The 23,147-nt window shown below is 37.6% G+C and overlaps 1 protein-coding gene across 1 annotated transcript in view; it reads left to right on the top strand.

Annotated features, from left to right (window-relative positions):
* The window catches only part of LOC118838706 (glutamate carboxypeptidase 2-like), an 82,369-nt gene that overhangs the window by 18,030 nt on the left and 41,192 nt on the right, over positions 1-23,147 (top strand). Inside the window, exons 3-7 of the mRNA XM_036746067.1 lie at positions 585-771; positions 7,688-7,789; positions 15,398-15,523; positions 16,710-16,896; positions 20,466-20,559. Coding sequence (XP_036601962.1) covers positions 585-771; positions 7,688-7,789; positions 15,398-15,523; positions 16,710-16,896; positions 20,466-20,559 — 696 coding nt within the window. The remainder of the gene's footprint in view (positions 1-584; positions 772-7,687; positions 7,790-15,397; positions 15,524-16,709; positions 16,897-20,465; positions 20,560-23,147) is intronic.

Raw genomic sequence — 23,147 nt, 5'->3', positions numbered from 1 at the left:
TTTTAATATTATATTGTAGAAATGCTTGTTTTATTCCATAAATTAAAGATAAAATAAATTTTCTTAAGAAAAAGATTAATCTGAGATCAGTTTATAGGATGGATTGTACAGGGAGATAGTAAAGGCAAGAAGTGTGTATATACATACATATTTCACTTCTCCACAACAACTCTGCAAGATAAGTAGGACAGTGCCCATGAGCCCCATTGCACAAATGAGAAAATTGATTCCCAGAGAATTTATATAGTTCACACAGTAAAAATTAGAACTAAGAAACCCAAGTCTCCTAACTTCTTACTTCAGTTCAGATTCTGCCTCTCCCAGATTTTGTCTTTTCCTCACTTTTTTCCCAGTTGCTATAGAAATCAAGAAATATTTCTAGAAAATGAGGAATTTCATGGAAAAAATTCACATCTCTACATAGTAAGAGATTGTATTTGACAAAAATTATAACACCTCATCCATATGTAAAGAATTATGTATTGCAAAGCACTTTTATATTTCTTTGTATTCTGCTTAATGAAAAATAAAGATGATTTAAAATCAAACATTGTTTTTAACCATTATCCATTTTTCTCAACTAGTAATTTTACACGGATCCCACATCTGGCAGGAACAGAACAAAACTTGGACCTTGCAAAGCAAATCCAATCCCAGTGGAAGGAATTTGGCCTAGATTCGGTTGAACTTACTCCCTATGATGTCCTCTTATCCTACCCCAATGAGACTAATCCCAACTATATCTCTATCATTGATGAAGATGGAAATGAGGTAAGGGAAATTGGTTGTTTTTGGATGCCACAGAAGAAATCCAAAATAAAGATAGACAAAGGCTATCCATATTGACCCTTGCACATGACAACTTCAGTAAGCTTATTATCTATCCACCTTAGCTTTACCTTGATCTTGCCATCACCAGAAATGTACTCCTTCTGTGTTTAAGAACTCTGAAATTCCTTTATCTGATCACAGTGTATTAGCTTTTTGCCCCTCTCTCTGCCTTCCTGTATCAGACTCTATTCTTCATCGAAATCATTGTTTCCCAGGCCATCACCCCTATACTAGCCATTTTCTCCACTTTTCCTCATCTTGATCCCTTGGTGACCCAGTTTAACTCTACACTGTCTTCTCTTGTGTCCATGACCCCTTGATCATATCCGTGATGATCCCCTGCCACGCTTCAGCCGTGGATGATTCCTAGGAACTTTGCTGCCTTTTCTTCTATAGACATACTGCTGAATGAAGGTGGATAAATTCATTCATGGGTCCACTACTGGGTCCATTTTTTTTTTACTGGGTACTTACTTAGCACCATAAACCTTCCAATTTTTCTTCCATCCTCATAAAAAGTTCACTTGATCCTTCCATCACTCATCATCTCATATCCCCTAGGGATGGACACATACACACAGAGAACAAGAATAGATAACAGTCACTTAAGAAATGTCCTTTATAGACTCAGAACACTAGGAGTAGAAGATAAAAAAAGAGAGTGATACTAGGTGAGGAAACTGGGGTCCAGAGAAAGGAGTGACTTGAGTAAAGTCACTGGAAGCCAGATTCCAGTGTTTAAAAGCGAGTGAGAGAAGACAAGTGAAGATATTGAGTATAGATGATTTTCTCTGTCCAAGAAGAAGAGGAGAGAGATCATATTATAGCCACTAGGGATAGCTATATCAAGACAAGGCTTTCTTAAGGAAGAGGAAGACATAAATGTGTTTGTAGGCAGCAGGGAAGCATCCAGTAGATATGGGGAAATTGAAGATTAGAGATTGAGAGAAGAGAGATGATAGATGAGTTCATCTGCTGGAGAATATGGGAGAGGATGGGATCAAGATTACATGTTTTGGCATTTGGATTGTCATGGAAAAGGGCTACTTCCTCATCTGACAGATAGCAGAAGCCAGTTGTCCAAGTGGTGTGTGATGAAGAGGGGAGAAGAGGGAGTTTTCAGCAAATTGTTTTAATTTTTCATTAAGTACAAGATGAAGTGTTAAACTGAGATGGTGTGGAAAGAGTGCCTTGTGAGGTTTAAGAAGAAATAGGAAAGTCTGGAATACTTAGCATGAACTATGGGATAGCTAATCATTTAGATGGCAAACATTATTTTGCCTTGCCACAATGAGGGCTCGGTTAATGTTAGATAAAATAAATTGGTAATGGACCTATTCAACATGGTTCATGATTTTCTTCATATCTGCATAATATTATATAATTATGAGGGAAAGAAATGAATGTTGGGAATAATCCAGGATTGGCATTGCCAAGAACTGATCAGCAACTACAGGACAAGGAGTCAGAGGGATTAGCGAGCATAAGGTACTGTAGAATGGGTTCACCAAAGGGTTAAGGTAAAGGTAAAGGTTAAGAATAAGAAAGGAAGGAGACTGTAGCTAATACAGGGAAGAGTGTTGGCCCTTGTACTATTTGTGTGGGCCCACAAAAGACAGATGTATGGCAGAAATAGAAATAGAAAATCAAGGTTAGACTTTCTAAGGCATAGGGAAGTATGAAATGATAGAAAAGATTATGATCAGATAAAGGAAGTTCAGAGTTCATTCATGTGAAAGTAGAATACTTGTGGGTGATAGCGGGATCAGGGATATAACCATATATGTGTGTAGCTTATATGGATGGAAGAATAGGTCATAGCACCAAATTGAGCAACTGGCACATTAAGGCATTTAAGGGAACATCAGTATGTATGTGGAAGTCCATTAACGTGAGGGTAGGAGAAAAAAACTGAGCCAGGCACTGAACTCATTGAGGAAGGAAGACGAATGTCTTACAGGTTGATAGATAATAGCCACTAGTATCTGGATTATTCTTTATGTTAAAGTAATATCCTATTACATTTTTATACTAGAGCATTAAGCCATTTCCTCCAATCATTGGACACATTTCATTATCACAGGTAATGATAACTGAATATTTTTGTGCATCTGATTCTTTCCTGTCATTAACTTCCCAAGGATATAATCCCTGTAGTGAGATCTCTGAATCAAAATATGACCAATTTCATAACTACTTCTGCATAATTCCAAATTATTTTCTAGAGTGATATGAACAATTTCCAAATCTACAGGCAGTTAATTGGTCCTATCTACAATTGAATTTCCTAACTTCTACTATCTCTGCTAATTTCAAGATTATGAGGTGATAGATAAAAATTGTTTTAATTTGCCTTTCTTTGATTAATAGTAACTTGGAATAATTTCTACATCTATACTTATAGTTTGCATCTCTTTAATTGAAAACTTTATATATCCTTTTGGCTACTTTTTTATTAGGGGATTACTGATCTTGTGTCAATTCCATATAAATTTTGGATGTCAGACTTTAAACAGATAAATATAGGATTTGTTTTAATTCATATCTCTTATCATTCTAACTTCACTGATTTTAACTATGCAAAAGTTTTTAAAATTGTATGTAAATGAGATTGTCTTTTGACTTTTTAATCTCTTTTTATTTTCTAATTATGTATATTTCCTCTCTTAACAGCTACAAAAGCTATAACTTCCCATTCTTCTCTAAGTATGTCATACCATAACTTTTTAATAATTGGATAGTTTTTCCATTTGAAATGTGTAATGATGTGAAGGTAACTTAGTAAAATTATTTAGGGTTTTTTTTTTTGGTTTTTACAAAAAAATATGCAAATGAAGTGCAGCATTCAGAATGAAGACCAAACAATTATAAAATTCATTAATTTGAATGCCATTCATTGTTAAATCATGAAGGAATAATATTTATTAGGCTAATAATAGCTAACACTTATATAGTATTTTGAGGATATATCTCATTTGCATCTTGCAGCAACCCTGTAATATAGCTGCTATCATTATCCCATTCTTACAATGGGGGAGGCAAAGGAAGGAAAGGGAATAAGCATTTATAACACTTACTATGTGCCAGACATCGTGCTAAGTGTTTTATATAAATATTAATTCATTTGCAGCCTCATAAAACTCTGTGAGGTAGGTGCTATTATCATCCTCATTTTACGTTTGAGGAAATTTAGGCAAACATACATTAACTGACTTGCCCAGGGTCACACTGCTAATAAATGTCCAAAGTCAAATTTGAACTCAGATCTTCCTGACTCCAGGCCCAGCACTCTTATTTTTTCATACCACTTAGGTACCTCAGGCTGAGAAAGCAGGCTCAATGCTTAACATAGTAGCTGAGGTGAGAAGTCAGGCCTTCTGTATTCTTGGCCCAGAGCTAAATCCACTGTGCCAAGCTGCTTCCCTGTCTGAATCTGATTTCTTCCAAACTGCTTTCCAAGTTTCCCAGATGTTCTTGACAAATAGGGATATCTTTAAATACCCTTTATTATGGGTTTATGAAGTGTTGGGTTGTTGTGTTCAGTTGGTTGTGATTCTTCTAATGTGGTATGTTCCACTGATCTGCTTTTCTGTTTTTTTAACTGAGGATTACTGTTTTATAATGTAATTTGTTGTCTGAAAATTCTATTCCCCCCTCATTCTTTTTTTTATTATTTAGATTTAGTTTGAGATTCTGAAAGTTTTTCATCCTCTGAATGAATGTTGTTATCGTATTGTAGTTCTACAAAATATTATTTGTGGTTCAGTGTTCAGTCATGACCAACTCTACGTCCGTGGGATTTTCTTAGCAAAGATACTGGAGTTTGCTATTTCCTTCTTCATTGTATCTCCATTTTACAGATGGGGAACTGAGGCCAATAGGGGTTAAGTGACTTTTCCAGGTTCACACAGCTAATAATAAGTGTCTGAGGCCAGATTTGAACTCAGTAAGATGAGTATTCCTGAGTCCAGGCCCAGCACTCTATCCATGTGCCATCCAGCTGCCCAACTGTGATACATACTGTTAGAGAAAATGAGGAAGTGTTGTCGTTGTTTGGCCTTTTTTCTCCAAATGGACTGTGATATCGAGAGGGTGATGCCCTGCCATGACTTGTAAGTGAATTAGATTTAAGTGAGGCAGGGCTGTGCAAAGTCACCAGCCTCACTTTCTCTTGTGGAGCCATCTGGATCCAGTGGCAAGATATAGATAAGGGTGACTGGAGTACTGTACATTTAAGAAAGATTTCCATTAGAAATTATCTAACATAAAAAGTCTGCTGGCAATTATAAATGTTGATGAGAAATTAAGCTATTCTAAATAAGTACGAAATTGTGTGTAGCTTAGACTTTACTCTAACTAAGAAGCTAAAAGGAACTGAAAAATAATTTTCTCACTTTGCCCTGTATGGTGAAGGTGAATTTCTGCCTCAGTCCTGTTCTTCATCCCAGGGTGACTTCTCTCTTCCTCCTGTTCTGCTTATCCCTGTCTTCCTCTTCCCTCAGCCAGCTCAATGGATTGAAAAGAGCCTTGGCTTAAGAGTCAGAACACCCAATTTCCTGACTTGTTCTGCCACTTACTAATTGGCTGACCTTGGGCTCAAGGACTCTGAAGTCTCAGTTTAGGGATAATGATACCTTCACTGTCTATTTTGTGGTGTTCTTAATAATAAGATAATGAAAAAGGCTTTTAAAATGGGAAGCCCCATGCAAACGTAAGGTATTATGGGCATTTACAGCTCAACCAGAGCCCCACCTTCATAAAGATTTCTGTGACTTGAACTGCAGAAATAGTGAGAAAAATAATTGTTATTCCTATTGGAAATAGTGCTTATCCTGATTCTTAAGAAAAAGGTTACGCCAGCAGTTATCAGTATAGAGTGCAATAATCAGGGACAGCTGAGTTCTGCTCCATCCTGTCTCAGATTGTTACTACTGTGACCGTGATTGTCACAACCTTTCTGAGCCTCAGTTTTCACTGTAAAGTGGAGATAACTATAGCTTCTACCTCATAGGACTGTTGTGAGGATCCTATGAGATTATATGTTTAAAATGCTTTGCAAAGCTTAAAGTACGATATAGAAGCCAGCTATTATTATTAACCACTGTTGTTGCTATCGTTAATATATCCCTTGTCTAATATATTCTATTGATCTACTTTTCTCTTTTTGAAAGATGACCAAGTCGGTGTGATCATTACTGCTTTGTAATACAGTTTGAATTTTAAATGTTATTCCCCTTCATTCCTACTTGTTTTCATTCTTTCCCTTGGTAACACTGTATGTTTCAATCAAGGAGTCTGAAACCAGGGGTGATGTAAAGGGGAATGGGTACCTCAAAAAGTTTTGGCAGAAATTTTCTTCCCTTGAGATCGTTACAAAACACCTCCCCCAATATTTCTTGTCTGGGTGCAAGGGTTTCACAGCTCACTGTGGGTTCCCCATCAGAGTTTGCAAATGGTACCTGTGAGCCTGTGAAGCCTTTCCAGGGAATCTCTGGGGTTCCAGTCAGTCCTCTTTTCACCAGGAATAGGAAGGAGGATGCCCCTTCCCATTACCCTTTTCCCTGGGCCAATCTTTGTTCCAATTTTGGGAAGCCTAGGCATGTCTGGTCCTGAGTTTGCCCCCCTTCTGTTGATTTTTCCCCTTCTCTGAGCTCCCCACTGCCCCAAATTAACTTGAGGTGAGGCCACTTTGGATAGGCCAAAAGGTGCCCCAGTAGGTACATCCCATAACAATGCACCTGTCTTCTTACCCACTACCACCTGTTATACATTCCAACTGTAGCTTTACAAAGAAAATGCTTAATCCCTTCTAGAGCTTTTACATTTGAGTAGAAGACAAGCAGGGAGTGGGCCTGCTTAATCAGAGGAAATGATGGGAAGAGGAGGTAGTTAGAGGTCAGAAGGACAGGGGATCTTAGGCCATCCTTGCCCTTATTAAGGCTTCTTAACCCAATCCTCCTTTCAGCTCTCACCTGCACCCCCATTTTTATTGGCCCAGGAATGATCTGCCTCCTTCCCTTGGCCTCCGCATCCTATTAGGTGGGTGTGGGGCACAGAAGGACTTGAAAGCCCCCAACACTGACCCTGAGGCTAAGGGATCAGGGGAGGAGCACTGGGCTGTACATTGTTGTATATTGTCTTTTTCTGAGAAATGTAAAAGTCATTAAAATTATTTCATTAAAAATATTAATAACTTTGGCAGTAAGTGAAAATCAGTACTAAGTTCAAATTGAGTGATGTGATGGGACATTCTAGTACATTTAAAATTTGGTTCAGTTTTACATTTTACCTAGTCTTGTACATTGAGCCATTGTGAGCTGTGAAATAACACATTACTTGTCTTCCAAAACTCCTAAGGTAATTTAAGATTCATTATTTCAAATTTCTCAAAACTTCCTGTCAATATTTTTAAAAAATCACTTTTCTTTCAATTTTTTCACTGGGATATCAACTCAGATATGTTTAGCAAAAAAAAAAAACCACCTACAGTTATCATTATCTCTTCCATTTTTCTCAACCTTCTCTGAATTTTTATGAAACATAATTTTTTTCTAGTCGCTATTATTGTCTACTTGACAATATCTGAAAGTTCTTAGAGACTAGCGATAATGCCTTATACTTTCTTTGTACTCTCCCACGGTGTATAGCACAGTGCTGGACACATAGTAAATAGGTCAGTAGGGGATTACTACATGTTTATTGCTTGACTCCTCCTACCCCTGTGGAAGCACCACCAAGAACTTGCGTTCCAGTTTTAATGGAAGGGCCATTAGATCGAATCAAACTAAGACTGCTACAAAAAAAGAAAAGATCAGATTTTGATTGTGAGTTTTAATAACTGTGATTTCTTTTTTAGATTTTCAAGACCTCATTATTTGAACCCCCTCCTCCAGGATATGAACATGTTCCAGATGTGGTGCCACCTTTTAGTGCTTTTTCACCACAGGGGATGCCAGAGGTAAAGAAAATAAGAAATATTAACTAATAGAGGATCTCTATCATAGATTCATGGGGCCTTGGACATCCATCTGCTTTATCTTCCAGCATTAAAACAGTCTACAGAAATACAACTGTTAACTGCTCTTGAGAAGAATAAAACATAAAGAGAAATACCAAAATTTGATAACTACCATTGGCCACATAGTATTCCCTAGTTTTTGTTGTTGTGTCTCCTTAAAAAATATATCAGTAGGCGAAATTCTGAAAGCTAATAAGAAAAGACATGTTGGTGAAGTTCTAAGAATGCCGTTTACGAAACTGTTGAATTATAATGGCAATGCCAAAGGATGCGGGACAGAGGGATGATATCACCCTCGTAGTCACTTAGTAATGTTGCTAAGGAACCTAAAGTTGTATCCTACAGCATATAGCTTTTCTCACATCGTTGAAGAGACAATAAGATTAAAGTCACATTTCATGCAATAAATTTGATAGATCTGAGCATAGTCATTTGAATACCCCCAGAATGCCTCAGTGAAGTAATTATAACTTCCATTACATTAACATAGAAATGGGAAAGAATGGTAGAAATTTCATAAAAATGGTGTACTGTCTATCTCAGAGGTTGTGTGGTATGGTAGAAGGACCACTGTAACTGAAATTGAGAGAACAGAATTCTAGTCCTGATTTTACCACAAAGTAATCATGTGACATTGGACAAGTAAATTTTTCTGGGCTTTAATTTCTTCATTTTTTTTCTCCTGTATTTGTTTGTATCAATAGTCTCATGTTTCTCTGAATTTCTCATATTTGTTATTTCTTTTTTGTACAATAATATTCCATTATGTTCATAAACCACAATTGAAGATATTCCCCAGGTAGTAGGCAGCCACTTTATTCTTTTTCTTTGCTACAAGAAGTGTTAACGATCAAAAAGTGTTTATGAAGTGTATCATGTGTGGTATGTATTGGATGTGTATGTTTTGGGTTGTTTACACAACAGTGGAATCACTGAGCCAAAGGATATTAACAGTTTAGACTCTTTTACAAATATTTCTAATTGTTTCCAGAATGATTATACTAATTCACTGCTCATTATACCAACAGCCTCTCTAATATCGGTTATTTGTTTTTTTGTTATTGGTGCAAATTTCCAGAGAGTGAGGTAAATTATCAACCTCAGAATTGGTTTATTTTGCATTTTATTATTATTAGTGACTTGCGGTTAATTTTTCTATGATCATTTTTTTTGCAATTCTTTTGAAAATTACTTATTCAAATCCCTTGGTCACGAAATTAACATTAGGTTCAGTAAACAAGCAAGTAAATCAGTAGTGAAAGATACAAAAATATATGGTACTTAGCTTCCATCACAAAGACTAATGAGTTTGTGAGTTATCCTTTTTTTGCCTATAGGCCCTAAAATTGCTATGTGCAATACTTGCATGCTTGTTTTAAAAAAAGAAGTCACTTTTAGGGAACATCATACTGATGGAGGGAAAAAGTTGATGGAGATAATTAAGGGCAACCAACAAGCATTTAATACAAACTTACTATGTACCAGGCTCTGTGTTAAAGCTTGTTTCTTAACAGAAGTAAAACTTTGTAGATAGAGGAGTTTCTAGTCTTGTTCTCCCTTTTTAAATGTTTGTTCAATTCCGGAGTTAACCATTATAGCATTTCTTTGAAACTGCTTCTTAGAGGTGCAGTGTCAAAATGATTGAATTCTGGATTAGGAAGTAGGAAAGCAATGTTTTACCAATCTGTGTAGTATCTCAACATGAACATTAGATACTCTTAATTTAACTGAGTTTTTATATAATGGCTTTTTCCATCCATACTAATATCCAGTCATTGAAATCCTCACAGTAGAAAAAAAAAGATGGGGGCACAGGACAATAGAAGGTTGACAGGAAAAGAACAAATTCCCCCATAAACCACAAGTGTGTCTTTATTTCTAGGAAGAGAACAATAGTTCCCTGTAAATCATACAAAAGGGTCATTATATGTAGTCAGAGAACTAAAGTACTGTGAGAGGATGCTCATTATAGTTTTTAATCTTCAGTTGTTTCGGCTAATTCTTTTTCATAGCCCTACTTTATCATTGATTTGAGCAAATTTCTTAACATCTCAGAAGATTGGAATGGAAATTAAAATGAATTTAATATATTAAAGAATTGGTGCAGCAAAAAGGTGATGTAAAGTGAGAAAAATGTAAGGTAAGGAATTTAAGGATCTGAAACAAATTAGTCAGAAATAAAATAGGATATGATTGTGGTATTTCATAATATGTAGGTGTATGACATTGGAAACAATTAAGATAAAAAGTGGTTTTTCGTTTCAGAAAGAACTTTAGGTGCATTGAAAATGCTGCAGTTTTGCAGATATAATGGATCCTACACTCATCTTCCTGTTCAGTCCTGGGCTTAGTATATTGTCAATCTACAATGTTTTTTCAAGATTATATGTACTGATGAACCAACCAATTGAACTGTTGCTCTGAGATATTCCTCAACAACCTGTTTGTACTTATTTATAAGTATAAATTTAGGCTAAACTGAGTAGTTGGGGAGTTCATTTAGAGGGTTTTGCATTTGTTCCAGATGATGAAATAATTAGCAAAATATGAAGAGCAGCTGCTGGACCTTTCCATTTACATGGGATTACTCAAGTTTGAACTCAGCACTGGAAATCCTCTGAAATAGTGGAAAACACCTTTTGGCGGGCATATTGGTCTCCTTGTGTAATACCTTGCTTAATATCAACTATCAGAGGATTGTGAAAGTTGTATCTGTTGTGGGGTCATCAAAGAATCTTTCATGATATTCATACGTTTAAGCATGATGATTTCTACCTGTACTCCAGTTAAGTCACAGAAGACCAAGGCTTCTAAATTTGACCAATCAATTTCAAAGGATCATAATGGATTGTAGTCATTGGATTAAAGCAGATGATGCCATGTAGGAAATATCTAATGATTAGTTGAAGAGTATCAACCCTAAACCTTGGGGTAATGTATAATACAGCCATCCTGCTTTTCAGCAGCAGACCAGTCAAGTGGTTGTCAAATCCAATGGTGAGGAAATCCTCCGACAGAACCGCCCTTAGGGATGGTGAGAGGGTTAAATTTATCTTTACACACACCTCACCATTAACTAAGTAATAACTTTGTGAACTTCAGAAGGTTGGAAGATCTGGAGTGCTGATTTGGTAGCTGTGTCTGCCAAAGCATCATTACTGACCGCAGTGTCTTCATCAGTAATTAAGAGACTTATCTAGGATAAACTTGATGTGCTGAGGATAAAATAGCTTCACTAATCTACAAAAGCACCACCTTTGATGCCTAACAAAGAGCCTAAGCCGATCTCCATGTGTACTCTGTGAAAAGGAAAAAAAAAATGACTTCCGGTAACCAGGAACCATGAATTTATGCTTTGGCTACATGTGCTCCCCAAATTTGAACTCATTCTTCCCAGGAATAAGGACACTGGTGGGTCCTTACAAGAGATTGTGCTGTGAAAATCTACCTGCTCAGACTTACCTCTAGAGCTTTGAACCTTTGGCAACCCAGTCTTCTAATGCAAATGAGAGTTGGGAAAGTAGGTCTGTAGGAGGAGTTATGCATACATGAGATATACCATATCAAAGGAGAATCTTTCAAGCAGAATTTTGCTCTACTAAATGAAATTTTTTCATAAGATAACAAACAAGTAAAGTAGGCTTTTGTTTTCCCTATACCTTTCTAAAAATTAATTGTAAAAATGTAATATGCAGTAGCATGTTTGTAAAAACGTTATTGTTCCTTCTCATATTTAAATGAAGGCTGCCCTCAGTGAGTCTATAAATTAAATTATTCTCATAAAGATTTTGTTGGGATGAGAATTAGTATCATCTTACGTACCTTTTGTTAATACTAATATGTGTAACTTTTTATACTAACTTTATATCATGCCTTTCAGATAGCCTGAGAACTGGTCACTCAACTCTTAAATTTGTGTGACTTCTGAGATATGTTTCTTCTTGATTTAATTCTGCTATTATTCCCATCTTTATTTTCTTCATTCTTCACACAGGTGCCAAAGTGATTTTCCTAAATCATGTTACCCTTTTCTCAAGAAACTCTAGTTGCTACTTGGATCAAATATAAATTCCTTTACTTGACATTGAAATCTCCTCACAACTTGGACCCTTCCTACCTTTTGTGTTTTCTATATTATTCTTCTCTTCACACTTTGAATTTAGCTGTTCTGAATTTGCAAAATTATGTCTTCCATCTCCGTGTAGTTGCATGTCTTCCATGCCTTTAATGCACTCCTGCCTCACCTCTGCCTCTTGGAATTCCTGATTTCCTTCAAGGAAATTTCCTGAAATTTCTTTCAAGATTCAGCTTAAGTGGCACCTTCTCCATGAAATCTTACCTTATACCTGCTGCTAGTGCCCGCATTCCCAAGGAATCAGAGATATATACTATGTGTGAATGAGGCCTAGACATCTCTATTGAATCTGTTAATCAAAGGCATCAGACTAAGTACAATCTTGGTAATCAAGTAAGAAAGGAATACCTCAGGTGATTAGTGGAAATTGACTGATACTACACAGGGATTATTTTGGGATTGACTGAGGATACCTAGGGGATTTATATGAAATAGCAAGTAAAAACAGAAGCCAAATATTTCGAGTGGTGGTCATCCTTAAAGGAGAAAATATTTCCACTCAAACCCTAAAAGGGACTCTGAGGGTACAGTGGGGAGTAGAGCCTCCAACTTTTTCCATCTCTTAACCATAGAATGACATTGTGAATTTCAAAGGTTTTATAACCTCCCGATATTCCTAAGTAATCCCTGTTCTATAGCTACTGAAGAACAAGATAACAAAGTTGTCAACCACCAAAGTTCTTGGCACCACCAGACATTTCAAAAGATGCAATCTTTTCAATGGAACTTACCCTAAAGAAGATGCATTGCTATCTACTTTGCCTCTGCACTCTCAGGATTACTGCTGCCTCTTTCCGTCTGACAGCTGCAATCTCTTATGTATACTGCCTCCCTATGTTTGAATGTGAGCTCCTTGAGAATAGAATCTCTCTTATTTTTGTTTGTGTGCTCAATACTTAACATAGTGCTTTGCATAATGAAGTACTTAATAAATGCTTTTTTATTAATTTATTCACAAATTATGGCTAACATTTAGATGGTGCTTTAAGGTGATAAAAGGAAAATTCTTTGTTCAGGCTTTCATCCTGATTAGTGAGGGAAAGCTCAGGAAAAGGAGAATTAAAAGTTAAAAGAGTTTATTAAAAATATGTCAAGAAACATGTTGATGGGCTGATCACTGGAGATCAGCAAGAGTTTCAAGGTGGAGCCAGCTTTTATTGATAACTTTTGTTATGAGATAAAGACAATTTGGATAGGTCCGTATCAGTAAAAGGGAATGGGCCATTGCATCTCAGCGCCTCCCCAGTTTCTGGTATGTGAGGGCTAACAGGTACTGCTATGTGGTGAATAAGAGCTAATAAAAAACTCAGGCCCCACCAGCCTGGGCAACTTCATCAACACTGCTGGTCAGACTTCCTGATGACTGCACCATTGGCTATATCATCGAAGGGCTGCTGCAGGTGAAACTCTTGCATGGCACCCTCTTCCACTCCCACCTGGAGAAATTGCAGAGGCTGCCGGCTGACACCCTGCTCAGACAGACTACCCTGAGCTATGGAGACCCAGAGAATCGGAGGAACGTGGTGAGTATGGGTGGTGCCTTCAGCCTACAGCAGGACCCCACAAGGTTTAAATCCATCCATTGCCTTCTCTATCCTGACACTACCTGTTGTCCCCTGAAGAAGCCACTGTGACACCTAACCCAGGAAGTGTCTGGTTTTGGAAGCAAACCTGTCCTCGGGCGTGACTGATCCCATCTGTGGGGAGCAGAGAAAATGGACTTGCCGGCTCCTGCCAAGGAGAACTGCCTGTGCCCTCATCAGACACCAGCAATCCTGTGGAACCTGTTGAAGCCTTTCTCTCCTGCTTCTCCCATGTTCACAGGCTTCCTCAGGGTCACTTATCTGATCTGGAGAACCAAGCATTAGCTAAAGGTGCCTCTCCACATAGCCAAATTTTGGAACGTGCTCAGTGCTCACTCAGGGGCTGTGTGGAGAGAGCCAGGGAAGGAAAATATGAGGTCCCTGCCCTGGGAGAGATCACAGATGTGATCTGTCAGAGCCAAGAGGCTCATGCATTAGCAGCCCCCTTCTACAGCTTGGTAGAAACACAGGACAGGGCCTCAGTTTACTGAACCTTCAGATAGATCTCTGAGCCTTTTGTCCTAGGGCCCTTGGAGCAGCCTTAACTGACCAGAGTCTTTGATCAGCCACCCTTTGAGGTGGACCTTTGAGCCACTGGCCCTTGAGGGGCCCGAAGACTGGATGAGCTACAGGCCAGGATTTCATTTTTTTTTCAAGGGCAGCCTAGGACCGTTCAGGGTTGGGCTATCCCTGAAGCGGGTGCAGGTTTGGGGAGAGCCTGGTGATGACAAGAGAGCAGCAGTTCCCCTTCTCAATAGCTACCTCTGAGTCCCTCTCAAAGGTTATTAGGGGCATGGATGAGGACCAGATGCGATCCTTAGCTTTCTGGCTACCTCAGACTTCTTCCCAGCCCTAATGGGGCACTGAGGGGAAGCTAAGGAACCTTGACCTACCCTGAACCTGAGTCAGGATTTAAAAATCAGGCTTTTCCCACAATCTGCTCCTTGTTTTCCACTTGTCCCATACCCCTTGAATCTTCCAAGAACTGGGTAGAATGGCAAGAAAAGGGTATGTGTTGTCATCACCCCTCCCTGCTCCCAAGCTAATTCAGCCAGTATTGAGGGTCCCTAGACACCCACAGCCAGAGAGCCCATCAACCCAACCAGTTCATTTTTTCAGCCAAGTAAATAATATTTAAAGTTAAAAAAAAAGCTCAGGCCCCAGCATGGGAGAGAAGGTAGCAGGGGATCATTAGGACCCCCTCCCTACCCCCACCATGGGCAGGAGAAGGGAAGGCTCTGGTCAAGGAGAGAAAAGTTTAATTTCAACATAGAAGAGCAAAGCTTAGTGTACAGCTTTGGTGGGTGAGTTTTGGGGCTCATAACCCAGCAACATGACCAACATAAGGAAATTCTGATCAACTGGTGAATGCTTCATTTCCCGTGAATATCATTTCCTTGATCTGGATATCCTTCCCCTGCTATAGCTATGTAAATCTTTCTGTTATCTGTTAGATGGACTAATTATGTCTCATTTTGTTTTAATTCTGAACCTGAACTACCAAGCTGGCCTGGTCAGCACTTGCCTTCTACAAAAGGAAAGATCATCAAATTGTCAGGAGATGTGATTTCTAACCCTGATTTCATAATTATTTCCTAATATATGTGACCTTGGTCAGGTTCCTTAACTTTTCCAGACCTCAGTTATCTAATTAGTCAAGTGGGTTGACAGTTTCTTCCTTGTCTACCTCTTCCATTAGCAGTAAGAATGAAATGACAATGAATATGAAATACCTTTGGAAAGGTCTGCTTTAAAGTGGTAAAGCCTTATATGTAATTTCTCTGCTTCATAAAGTATATTCTAGTTTTAAATCATCTTTTTTCCCAATAGGGTGAACTAGTATATGTGAATTATGCAAGAACCCAAGATTTCTTTAAATTGGAGCGGGATTTAGGAATCAATTGTTCTGGAAAAATTGCCATTGCTAGATATGGGAAAATTTTCAGAGGAAATAAGGTAAGCTCACTTTCCTTCCCCCACTACCCAACTCTCTTCCCACTTTTCTACATTGCATTCATTTTATTGAAATTACAGTATCTCCTTACTTCTGGCACCATTTTGCATTATTGCTCTGTAGCAAGCTCCTCATAGGGTCAAAGATGGAGCTCCTAGATTATTACCTAAGAATGATAGAGTATTTGGGAATAGGCCATTGTAGAAAATGAAGGTGGACATAACATATACCCCATTCCACAAATCATTCCGTAATTTCAAGGGAGTGCATTGATAATTTGCATCAAGGGTCATTTATTGCCTTCTTGTAAACATTCTATTATTCTGAAATTTATAAACTGAATTAATATTTAATGTTAAAGAGGCAGCATGATATAGTGGGGGGAAAATAAAACCACTGAACTAGGAATCTGAAGACTTGGGTGTGGGCCTGGCTGTGATATTTATTGGTTATATGACCTTGGACAAGTCACCTAATCTCTGAGCTTCAGTTTCCATATCTGCAAAATGAAGAAAATGTTACCTACACTCTCTTCCTCATTGGGCTAGTATAAGGATAAAATGAAATAATGTATATGAAAATGCTTTGTAAAGCATAAAGTACTACTGAAATGTAAAATACTAGTATATTGCTTTATTATTATTGGTAGATATAATTTAAAAGTGAGTAACTTTTTAAAAGGAAAGAAGATATAGATAAAACATGTTTAGCAGCCTTTCGAGTCCTGTTCTATCACCTTATTCTGATTTACTCATGGATTTTTAGATTTCAAAGTCCTCACCTGCCATGGAAAATTTTACCCCAGGAAAAAGTTGGGAAGTTGCAATGTGGGGTAAATAGAGCTTATGGTCTTTTTATGGTAGTAGATGTGGAATGTTAATACTTGGGCATCCAGCACAATGAGGATTTGCCTGACCTGTGTGTGTGTGTGTGTGTGTGTGTGTGTTTGTGTGCGTGTATGTGTGTGTGCATGTTTGAGCACAATTCAACTCTTGATGCCTCTTTTAAAATGTACTTTTTTGGCAGACAAAATAGATAGATCAATATATTCTCATTGGAGTAAGGGCCAAAATAAATCTAATTATGCTATGTGGCTAGGTTTCCATGTGAAATAATGATAAGTCATAGCTCTAGAATCTGATATACCTAAATTGGAATTTTTTTTTAAAAGTATAACTCATTTTACAGGTTAAAAATGCTCAACGGGCAGGAGCCAAAGGGATTATCCTCTATTCTGATCCTGCTGATTATTCTTCCCCTGGGGTAGAACCTTATCCAAAGGGTTGGAACCTTCCAGGAGGTGGTGCCCAGCGTGGAAATGTGCTAAACCTCAATGGTGCAGGTGACCCTCTCACTCCAGGTTATCCAGCTAATGGTGAGTCATGAGTCATCAGTCAGCACTGGAGACAGAAGGGAAAAAACAAAAACAAGTGCTTTGACAGGTAAAGGAATAGATTATGGTCCCTGGATGTCCTTGGGCAGCCAAACACAGGGAGCTGCAATGTAGACTCATCTGTAGTATGGTTTTTCTTTTCCTGAAAAGTGGAACAGAGACCTCAGAATGCTGAAGTATATGTTCAGTTTATGATCAGCGTCTCTGCTATTTTAAGTCCCATGAGGCCAGATTTAATGCCAAGAATTCAGGGAATGCTCACTGGACACAAATTAATACTGATTTAGGAAAACTGATCCTAAACTCCATTCCTCATAACAAGGCCGTCCTTGAAAATAAAATACTTGTACACAGGTATCTTTTGCCAATGGTATCATATAATTAGCTTATAATGGCTTTTGAAAACATCTGTGAGTTAAGAGAATGCAATGTAATTGAATTGGACTAGATGCCTGCTGAGGTACTTTGCTGCTCTCAAATTCTGTGGTTCTGTGAAGAGCAAAAATGGTAATATAGTTGTTTTTTTTAATAAATGTGGTATGGTGAGTAAAAGGCCAGCCTGGGAGTCAGGAGATATGACTTTGGCTCCTGCCACTGATATATACTCACTGTATGGCCATTAAATTCTCAGCCTCCCAGGTATCTCTATGATGAAATAAGGGATTTCCCTTAAATCTGGTGTCGTCTTCTGTTTATTATCTCAAGTATACATTGTATATTGCTGTTTGCACATTGTCTCCCTCATTAGATTGTGAGCTCCTTGAAATCAGAGACTGTCTTCTACCATTCTTTGTATCCCTGATACTTAGCACAGTGTCTTGCACTTAGTTGGCACTTAACAAATGTTTGTTGATTGACCAAGCTGACAGTCTATGTTATTATAGGAGTTTTCATACTGGTATTTCCTTCCTGTATGAATTAAAGGACCAATCCCCACTTGACCTCTAAACTATGTATGTGTATGTGTGCACGTATATGTTTTCACGCTCAAGACATTGCGTTAGGTCTTGGACATACAAAAATAAGAATGAAACATTTCAAGCCTTCAAGTTTAGGGCACCACACTTCAAATGAGTGAAAGGAAGCGGTGTATGAAGTACAAAGATAGGTATAATACCACATAGAGAATGAATGGGGTTGCAAAATAGAGATCAGATGAAGTGTCCTAGTTATTTTTGAGAAGGGAAAGAAACCTTTTAGTGGAGGTTGAGGAAGAAGAGCAAACAACTGTTGGCACCTAGGATGAATTTCGAAGGACTCAGTCAATGAGTATTTATTAAGTTTCTACTGTTTTCCAAGCATTGAGCCTGGTCCTGGAGATACATATACTTACATTGAGCTTATATTCTGGAGGAGGAGACAAGTATATGTAAAAATCTGAACAAATACAAATATATTTAAGGTAGTTAAATACACTGTAGATTGAGAGGGAAGGCTCTAGTAGTTGAAGGAATCAGGCAAGGCTTCAAGCAGTAGATGACATTTAAGCCATGTCCTAAAGGCAGAGAGAGAATTTGTGAGTAATGGGGGAGCAGATTCTAGGCTTGGGGGTCAGCCAGTACAAAATTGGGAAGAGGAGATGGTAGATGCATTGTCTTGTGTGAGGAACAAAGTGTCATATTGGATGGAAGGTGAAAATCAAAGATTTGGAAAGTGTAAAGAAAGAAGTGTATTCTAGGCCTGTGTGTCTATAAAGAGGTGGGAGGCAGTCTGTCAAGTTCAGAAAAAAAGCTTGTAGACCAATTTGGTTGGGACGTAGAGTCCATAAATGGATATGAAAGTATCCAGGTGCCAGTTGTGGAGTGTTTTAAATGCCAGACCAAGAAGTTTTTGTTTTATCCATAGCCTTGAGAGACCCAGACTCTCTTCATATCTTGAACTCACAAGGCAGCCACCGAGGCTAGGATTATTCAATTCATGATCACTATCTATGCTCAGGGAAAGAGACAGAGAGAGAGAGACAGAAACAGAATTTTTGATCTCTGTTGCTTGAATGATGAAATTTATAATTCAGATGAGAGATAATAGTGTAGATTCGGTTTTAAAAAATATTTCACGAAAATAGACAGTTCTTCTCAGCCATACAATGATCAAAGATAATTTCAAGACTCATGATGGAAAATGCTGTCCATATTAAGAGAAAGAACTATGGAGTTGGAATGCGGATTGAAGCATACTATTTTCACCTTTTTTTGTTTTTTGTTTTTTTTTCTTTCTTGTGTTTTTCCCATTTTGTTCTGATTCTTCTTTCACAACATGACTGATGTGGAAATGTGTTTAATATGATTATACGTATATAACCTATGTCAGATTGCTTGCTGTCTTATGGAGGAGGGAAGGAAGGAAAGAAGAATTTGGAACTCAAAATCTTATAAAAATGAATGTTGAAAACTATATTTACGTGTAATTGGAAAAAATAAAATACTATTAAGTGGGGAAGGGGTGAATGTGTCAACACTAGGCCCCAGCACCCAGCACAGTGACACAGAATAGGCTCTTAATAAATGTTGATTGACTGCCTGTCTCACTTTTATATTTTTATTTCCAGTGCCTGGCACTTAGTAGGCACCTGATAAATGCTCATCTTACTGTTGAGGGGAATCAGGATTCTGAAGGGAGTCCAATCCATGCCATTGAGGATCCATTAAAGGAACTGAGGGCATTTACCTTGTAGAAAAGACATCCTGGGAACAAGATAAGATAGCCAGCTCTTTCAGTAACCTTGGGACTGACATGTGGAAAAGCGATTAGGCTTATCCTGGTTGGTAACAGAGGACAGAACTAAGAACAATGGGTGGAAATTGCAAAAAAGCAAGTTAAGTTTAACACAGAGAAAATCTTCCTGTTTATTAAAGCAATACCAAAGTAGAAAGGGCTCTCTTAGTAGATAGTGAGTTTCCCCTCCTTTGAGATCTTCAAAAGAAGACTGGATGATTGTATGTCAGGTACACAGTAGAGTAATTACTTCACAAGTATAGGGTAAAGTAGATGGCTGCAAAGGTCCTTTCTAACTCTGAGGTCTTGTCATACCTCAGAAGTGGAGAAAGGTAAGTATTATCATTTTCTGCATTGCTGACTGTGTGCTTCATTTTGTCCAGGACCAAGTACTATTCTCACTATAAATTCTTATTTCCTTGTTACAATGTTCCCTTTCCTGAGTTTTTTTATTTTTTCTGCAAGCACCAGATAGCCTGGGAGGAATCATCTGCCCAGATTTTTCTAGATTTTTGGCCAAAGAATAAACCAACTATACCCAAACCATCTTTTCTATGCAAAATCACAGTTATGTGCGTTTTGTGTGTTTGAAATACACTGATTTTGGTTTTTTCCCAAATCAACCCAAAATTATCTCTCCGAGAAAAAAACAAACATTGACCATAAAAAAGGTTCTGCATTACATAAATTTTCTTACTTAGAATATTGAGCTCTTTTGGAAAAGAAAAAGCAGGCAATTTCTTTTTTATTCACAGGTATAACTGTATATGACAGAATCATTTGAAAAGACCTGATTATCTTGATCGTAAAAGGTGAATTATCTTTTTTTTCCCCAGAATATGCTTATAGATATGATATAACTGAGGCTGTTGGTCTTCCAAAGATTCCTGTTCATCCAATTGGATACAACGATGCCCAGATCTTACTAGAGTAAGTACATCTGAAAAGAAATAAAATGTAAAAGCAAAAGGTTAATTGGATATGTTGGCACTAACAAAAGAAAAAGGTAGCATAGTGCAGGAAAATGAACATGGAGCCAGCAAATCCAAGTTCACATTTAATTCAACCGTACTACTACCTTGGAGAAGTCATTTAACTTCTTTAGTTTCAGTTTTGCTCATATGTAAGATTAGAGCATTATATTAGGTGATTTCTAAGGTCTTATCCAGCTCTTAATCTATAATTCTATTTCTCAAAAGGTCAAGAGGCAAATACATATTTAACCTACAGTATAGGGTTTTAACTATAATGAAAAATTCTGCGTAATAAAAGCTAGCAAAAAGTTGGACTGTGGAAATCAAGACTTTACAAAGCTACTAAAAGTATAGTAATAATCCATTTGTAAATCTTTGTATCATAGTCCATACTGTTAGGAAGATCTTAAAGGAAACAAAGAATGATTGTTATGAACAGATGAAGAATAAAATAAGCAGAACATGGATGGATGGATGGAAAAACATTTATTATGTATTCATGATGAACAAAGCTTTGTGCTAACAACTGAGAATACAAATAGAAAATCATTACAGTCCCTGTCCTCAAAGAACTTTATTTCAAAAGGGAGAGAATGCATATTAGGGGGTTCATCTACTTAGCTAATGGTCTCAATGACAAGTATGCAGTTCATCTGTAATGTAGAGAGAATAAACAAGTCTCCTTTAGGGTTTTTTTCAGCAGATAAAACTATGTCCATTTGTGACATTGAACCATTTGGGAGCGCCAAAGACTTTGGTTATTGGCATTGGTTCTCTAGATGGCTTAGTCCCCTGAAAATAGCAGCAGAAACTGGTCTGCAGGCAAGAATGGTGAATTGAGGGGTCCATTTATTCTCAGAGCTCTTAGATATGGGATTCTGAACACCTAGGATAAAAATATGCACAATAAGTTCAGTAAAGTAAATGAAAATATTCCTAAAAAGAAGTTGAACTCTAAATTATTAAAACACACATACACACACACACACACACACACACACACACACACAGATAAATCACCCCAGAGAACAGATAATAAAGCATATACCACCCCTCTTTTTGGCAGAGGAGAGACAATAAAAGCAGAATGTTGCATACCTTGCTAGACACATTCATTGTGTAAGTTATTTTTGCTTACTTATTTTTCTTTGTTACAAGGAAAGAGTTTAGGGTATTATCCAGAAATGACAGTGATATATAAACAAGAGGCATTAATAAAAGTTATTGTTTTAAAAGAAACTAATGAATATTTATACAAACTTTTCACCACCCTAGCAAAAAGTCTATAGCTGTATATGTATATATGTATGTATATATCATACTGGAAGAGGACGACCCTCAGGGTTCTTGCCCAAAAGAGAAACAGTTACCATTACACTCTGTGCTAGGAGGGCCAGGATCCATTGTCCAGTCTATGAGCTCCAGAGTGATTTGGGTTTAAGGCTTGCTTTTTGGAAAAGAAATCTAGCCAGTAAACCCAAAGTTAAGGGGGCAGCCTTCGGCTGTTAAAATGTACCTTCCTTTGGGCAGAGTGGTGAGAGGAGAGGGAGAGGCTACTCACAGGCTGTGTTTCTCCTTCATTCTTGAAGAGGACGATGACATCAGGGAAATGATGACATGACTTGCAATTGACTTTGATTGACTTTGATTTGAGGGAGGGCTGTGCCAGGTCACCAGCCTTACTTTCTCCTCTAGAACCATCCAGTGGCCTGTGATATTCACCGGGAAGACTGGAGATGACCCAGGATGCATTAGGAGACCCTGGCCCTTTCAGTAATCCCTTGGGGCCATCCCTTGATTAACTTCTTAAAGAGGCCTATTCACTGAATGGGCATTACCTCACTCAAAGTAAGAACCTGAAAAGACCTTGGCCTGAAAAGGCCTGTGTCTCCCAATGCATCCTGGTTCACCTCCAGTCTTCCTGGTAGACATCTGGTCACTTGATCCAGATGGCTCTGGAGGAGAAAGTGAGGCTGGTGACCTGGCACAGCCTTCCCTCATTCAAATGCAAGTCATGGCATCATTTCCCTGATGTCATGGTCTTCTTCAAGAAGGAAGGACAAACACAACAACAATGTATATATGTATGTGTATAAAATCCTCTATAACTCCATTGGATTTGTGTAAAAAATGTAAGGATGGTTCACAATTAGAAAAATAATTAACATACGATACTAAAAAAAAAAGCAAAAACACTTGCAACATATTTTAACAATAAACACAGGAAAATAAACACCTTTTACAAAATAAAGCACTCAGTTATTCTAAAAACAATTACAAATCATTGACGCAGAAGAGTTAAATGTTAATAAGATTAAAAAGTACAGGTCTAATACCAAAAGTTAGTAATAATTGTAGTGGGAAAATGCCAAAACTAATAAACTAATAAACATAAGAATAAAGTAGGATACCTTCTCTACTGTTATTTAACATAGTTATACGAATGCCACCAGTAATAATAAAACAGACAAAAAATTCAAGGCATAAGCATTGGCTAAATAAAAGGAGAAAAATTATTCATATTTGTATTTCTATATACCAAAA

The sequence above is a fragment of the Trichosurus vulpecula genome, chromosome 2 (assembly GCF_011100635.1).
Source record: "Trichosurus vulpecula isolate mTriVul1 chromosome 2, mTriVul1.pri, whole genome shotgun sequence".
NCBI classification, from domain to species: Eukaryota; Metazoa; Chordata; class Mammalia; order Diprotodontia; family Phalangeridae; genus Trichosurus; species Trichosurus vulpecula.
This window is presented reverse-complemented; position numbering and strand designations above follow the sequence as displayed.